Genomic DNA, 5631 nt, shown 5'->3' with positions numbered 1-5631 from the left:
ATTCAGCCATAAAGAATGAGATTATGGCATTTGCTGGAAAATGGATGGAACTGGAGACTATCATGCTAACTGGAATAAGCCAACCCCAAATAACCAAAGGTCAAATGTTCTTTCCAATATGTGGAGAGAGGGGAAGACTAGAAATTCATTGAATTAAACAAAAAGGAATGCAGGGAAGTGAGGGGGATGGAAATGGGTGAGTCAGTGGAAAGAGCCTGACATGACTTTCCTTGTGCACATATGACTACAGCCAGCAGCTCTCACCATCAGATGCAGCCATCCACAAGACGGGGCCCTGATTCAAATAAGATAAATTCTGAGCTTATATAAATACATCAAAATATTTCCTACAGTCATGTATAACTAAAAAAAGAACAAATAAAAATTTCAAAAATAAATTAAAGAATGAAATCCTGTCATTTGCAGCAAAATGGATGGAACTAGAAAAATACTATGTTAAAAGAAATAAGCCAGACACACAAAGACAAATACTGCATATTATCTCTTATAGGTGGAAGCTAAAATGAATGTTGATTTGAACATATAATAGTGATTACTAGATGTTGAGAAGTGGGGGAGAAGTTGGAGGGAGATTGGGTCATGTAAACCAAAAGACAGAAGGAATAAATTCTAGTGTTCTCCTGCACAGTGGGGTGAATATAGTTGCCAATCACCTGTCATATATTTTGCAAAGAACGAAGAGAAGAGCTCAGAGTTTACAGATATAAAGGAATGATAAGGAGATGAAGTGCTAATTACCCTAATTTGACCAGTTTACAATGCATATGTGTTGACACACCCTATAATATGTACAATTATTATACATGGATCAAAAATAAAGAATAAGGGCTGGGATTGTGGCTCAGTGGTAGAGAGCTCGCCTAGCACCTGTGAGGCCCTGGGTTCGATCCTCAGCACCACATTAAAAAAATAAAATAAATGTATTGTGTCCAACTATAACTAAAAAATAAATATTAAAAAAATAAAGAATAAGAGAAAAATGTAAAAACTAGCATATAATGTTTGAAACAGATATAAAATAACTCCTCCTAAAAATAAAACAAAATAATTTAAAATGCTTTATAAGTAGGATTTTGGAGACTGCTCTGAGAGAGCTCCAAGAATAATAAGATACAAAATACCGAGGCACCTAAAGGGCGCATGATGAAAACGCAGGCTTTCTACTTCATTGTGCATGTAAAAACAAGAGAAGCAAATAAACATGCACCTAAATGTACTGGCCACACCCATTTCTCCTGTGAGTGCAGAGGGGACCTGGGACACAGGGGAAAAGCCAAAGCAAAGATGGGTGTATCCTGTCACCGTCAAAATTCAAGGCTTGGGCTGGGTTGTGGCTCAGTGGTAGAGCGCTTGCCCACTTGTGAGGCACTGGGTTTGATCCTCAGCACCACATAAAAATAAATAAACAAAATAAAAGTATTGTGTCCATCTACAACTAAAAAAGAAAATATTTATTAAAACATTCAAGGCTTAATCGATCTGTTGGATGAGAGGCACTTCCCTGGTTGGTCTGACACTAACTCAGCCAATGGATTCTTGTATCTAATGTACTGGTGGCTCATGCAGATTAAAGACAATATTCCAGCCCCCTCTGTGTCATGAAGATGAAATGGAAACCCCCCCCCAAAAAAAAGCAATGCTCCTGTGACACTGTGGTGGAACACTGAAAAAGAAAACCATACAGGACATTATGTGAACCTTTTTTTTTTTAGAGAGAGAGAGAATTTTTTAATATTTATTTTTTAGTTCTTGGCGGACACAACATCTTTGTTTGTATGTGGTGCTGAGGATCGAACCCAGGCTGCACGCATGCCAGGCGAGCGCACTACCTCTTGAGCCACATCCCCAGCCCGTGAACCTTCTTTTTAAAACCTTCTCCAAGTTAGCTTGAACATAATCATACAGTAGCTTCCATGGTGCTGAAATTGCCCAAGAAAATTTCCAAAAATTCTGCCATCAAGTTCAGTCCTTGTTTCTTATGTACTTCTCCAGAATACTCAAAACCCATGGCTACCGGAAGGAAAGTCTGTCTATTCTTGAAACTTTGACATCTCCATCTATATATTTGTCTTTCTGTCTTCCCATTGAAACCGGATGGTGAGCTACTCATGGAAGAACAGGGCCTGTGGATTTCTTTATCCCATATGAGGAATTGGTAGCTCATAAGTTACTTATGACCAATGCTTTCAACAAAGAAACAGCCATAGGTGACACCACAGAAGTTTCTGATCTACTAAAATCTTTTTTCCTTTCTTTTTTTTTTTTTTTTTTGGTACCGGGGATTGAGCTCAGGGGCGCTCGACCACTGAGCCACATCCCCAGCCCTATGTTGTAGTTTCTTTAGAGACAGAGTCTCACTGAGTTGCTTAGCACCTCGCTATTGCTGAGGCTGGCTTTGAACTCCTGATCCTCCTGCCTCAGCTTCTTGAGCCGCTGGAATGATGGGCATGTGCCACCACACCTGGCTATTGCAATCTTATCTAGTTAGTGAGGTGCTTCTTACATATGACCCCTCATTTACACAACTTTCAATTTCACCCTATGGGAACAAACAGAATATGCAACACTTGCAAAGTCTTAACAGTATTTGTCTAAAAATTAGGTCAACTAGATATTCCCCAAATTGCTCCTGAAAAAGGAGACAGAGGATGTATATTAAATGAGTTTCAAATGATATATGGAAATTATCACTGGCTGTTTTCACTGCTTATCAGATCTCCCCCAAAACCCCCCAAAAATGTTATGGAAATGTTCAAATATTGTTCTTCCCTCTAATGAATTTTTGGTTGTTAGCCAAATAATTTGTATTCATTCATAAACTACTCACATACACACACACACACACACACACACACACACTTGGGGAATTTAGAACTTAAATCTATGTATGAAATTGAATTTTGGAGAAATACCTGAAATTCTATGAACTGTTGTCTTGCATAGAAAGTGTCACGTTCACCACTTCCCCATCACTCACTAAGCTTTATCCCCCACTTCACGAGTGCACCACTTTGAACACAGCAGCTATTCATGCCCAAGGTGTTCAAAATCTGAGCATGTGCCTCAATAAATACATCGAAGCCAAAGCACAGGACTTTATTTCATGGAGCATCAAGAAACAGAGCAGTCTCTGGCAGTCGCCTGCTGGGTTGGATGGCACTTCTGATTCGGGGTGAGTGGAGACCAAGGAAGCGAGGGTCCAGTCTACAAGATGATGGTGATGAGTGTGACCGTGGGCAGGATGACCAACTCCTCCACCTTGTTCTCATTCTGCGTAAAAGGTTGATCTGGAACTTCCGGGGCTTTCTTGTATTTCTTGTTTTCCTCTTGGTTAACACAACAGAATTTCCCACGGAGACATCCCTTGTCAGAAGTTTCCCCTAATTTGCATCTCTTCCTGCAGAAGCCTGTCACATTACTAAAGCACTTTTTGGGCCGCATGGCGTCTGCACCTAGGAAGCAACATCACACCAAGGTTAGTTTCTGAGGGAAGGTAGAGGGCTCATAGGGTTCCTCCCCCGTCATGGCCCCCTGTGATCCCAAAGTGAACCTTAGGTTGATAAGAGAAAACTCAAGAGCTTGGAAAAAAGCATCCCAAGTTGAGGACTTCAAAACCCAGCCTCCTGGCACTGCCCAGGTGGCTCTGAGAACATCAGCACGTGTGTGACCACCGCAGCGAGAGCTACATCCCACCGCTAGGACCCTGGCAAGGCTCCCTCTCTGCTCCATGCTCCAAGTGCACATTTCCTCAAGCTCACCTCAGTCCCCTGTCCCCAGAGCACTAACTGCCATCAAAGGCACAATTCAGAGCCAAATCAACTTTTTTTTTTTTTTTTAAGAGAGAGTGGGACAGAGAGAGAGAGAGAGAGAATTTTTCAATATTTATTTTCTAGTTTTCGGCGGACACAACATCTTTGTTTGTATGTGGTGCTGAGGATCGAACCCGGGCCGCACTCATGCAGGTGAGCGCGCTACCGCTTGAGCCACATCCCCAGCCCTTGCTTCTAATCCTTATTTGCCTCAGTATACAAAATGTGGACGAGGCCATGGAATAAATGTAGAGAATGGGCATGCATTCTCCCTACCCTAAGCTTCATAATCAAGGAACATATTGAGGACTAGAGAGGTAGGTTTTGAGGGCCACAAAGAGACAGCCTGCCTTCTTTCTGGCACTAGAGAAGGGCCTGTCACTATCAGGGCTCCTGATGTCAACTCCATATTTCACATTTGTAAACTCATGTAATCCCCACATGAAATGGAATCACCAGCCAGGCGCAGTGGTGCACGCCTGTAATCCCAGCAGCTTGGGAGGCTGAGGCAGGAGGATTGAAAGTTCACAGCCAGCCTCCGCAACTTGGCAATACCCTGTCTCAAAATAAAAAATAAAAAGCCTTGTCAGTGGTTAAGCGCCCCTGGGTTCAATTCCTGGTACAAAAAAAGAAAAAGGAAAAAAAAGAAAAGAAAAAGAAATAAAATAGATATAGAGTCACTGCAATCACACTCACTTGACAGATGAGAAAATTGAGATTCAAAGGGAATGGTTTACTCAATATGTAGGCTAGTCAAGGCAAAAGACATATTTTAGCCTCGTGGTGACATAATTTGAACTGTGTGCTGTTCCTATTAAGGTCATGGCATAAACTGAAAAAGAATTTGAGAGGCAAAGTGGATGGCCAGGTTCCTGGGTGAAAACTGTGCTCAACATTGTAAAGATGATTCTAGATGATGGGTTCCGTGACCTCCTCTGACCTCCCTGGTTGCTCTGTCCTAAGGCACAAACTCGAGTCAGGCACCCAGGAGAATGGGAACTTTTGATGATATCGATCAGATATCAACCGTCTGATAGGTCCTGACCCCACGCTTTCGACGGTCATGTCTCCTACCACTTTCGGGTATATCTGGACAAGTTACCTTTGAGTAATTCACATAGCAGAACAATGAGAACCAGAAACCGCTTCATGTTTACAGATATCCCAGAAGAAAAACGCAGCGCCCTGCCTGGTCCAGTGGTCCCTGTCGCACTTCTCTTGGAGGAGCCAGAGCTCTGAGTGCTATCAGCAGTCTGAGCTGATTTTAATCCACATGGACAGATAGGAAATCCAAGTCCACCCCACCTACGTCTCCAAATATGGAGCTCACAGGCACAGAATGTTCTGTCCCCTCAAGCCCACTCTTCCTCCCTCAAGATTGAATTCCCAGACAGCAGGAACTGCGACTGCTCCACCCTGGTCACCAGAGGACTTCAGAATCTCCAGTTGATACCTTAGCCACTGCGCTAAGCCGCCACTCCAGCTGCCTGCTGCGGGGCAGTCTTTGGGAGACTGAAGACAAAAGGCTCAAATACAAGGTGCTGTTTTCATTGCAAAGTGCACTGGCCGTGCGCTCCGCCGGGCTCCCCAGCTCCTTTATACTGTCCTTGTCTCTCAGGAAGCAGCCCGTGCTGGGATCATGGATATTTCTAATTTTCTAAAGATGGCATGATTACATCTTGGAAGTAAAATCGATTGCCTGCTTTAATGTATTCCTCTGTGTCAATATGAATGTCAGAAAGGTTCCGTGCCATCTTGACGAAGGACATCAAGCCCACAAGCTCATTTTCAAAACTCTTCG

General features: G+C 42.9%; 1 protein-coding gene across 1 annotated transcript; it reads right to left on the bottom strand.

Annotated features, from left to right (window-relative positions):
- Positions 1-3225: 3225 nt before the first annotated feature.
- Defb128 (defensin beta 128) lies at positions 3226-4981 on the bottom strand. The gene is made up of 2 exons (XM_076849019.2): positions 4933-4981; positions 3226-3467 (listed from the first exon to the last, which is right to left on the bottom strand). Exons 1-2 carry the CDS (start codon positions 4979-4981, stop codon positions 3226-3228), a joined length of 291 nt encoding a protein of 96 aa, XP_076705134.1.
- Between the last annotated feature and the right edge of the window lie 650 nt (positions 4982-5631).

The sequence above is a fragment of the Callospermophilus lateralis genome, chromosome 3 (assembly GCF_048772815.1).
Source record: "Callospermophilus lateralis isolate mCalLat2 chromosome 3, mCalLat2.hap1, whole genome shotgun sequence".
Taxonomy (NCBI): Eukaryota; Metazoa; Chordata; class Mammalia; order Rodentia; family Sciuridae; genus Callospermophilus; species Callospermophilus lateralis.
The sequence above is the reverse complement of the archived record's forward strand: the minus strand, read 5'-3'. Positions and strand labels throughout refer to the sequence as shown.

Coding starts and splice junctions, on each gene's coding strand:
- Defb128 (XM_076849019.2), bottom strand. CDS start 4,981: ATGAAGCGGTTTCTGGTTCTCATTGTTCTGCTATGTGAATTACTCAAA. Junction 3,468..4,932: donor GCTATGTGAATTACTCAAAG/GTAACTTGTCCA, acceptor TCCTAGGTGCAG/ACGCCATGCGGCCCAAAAAG.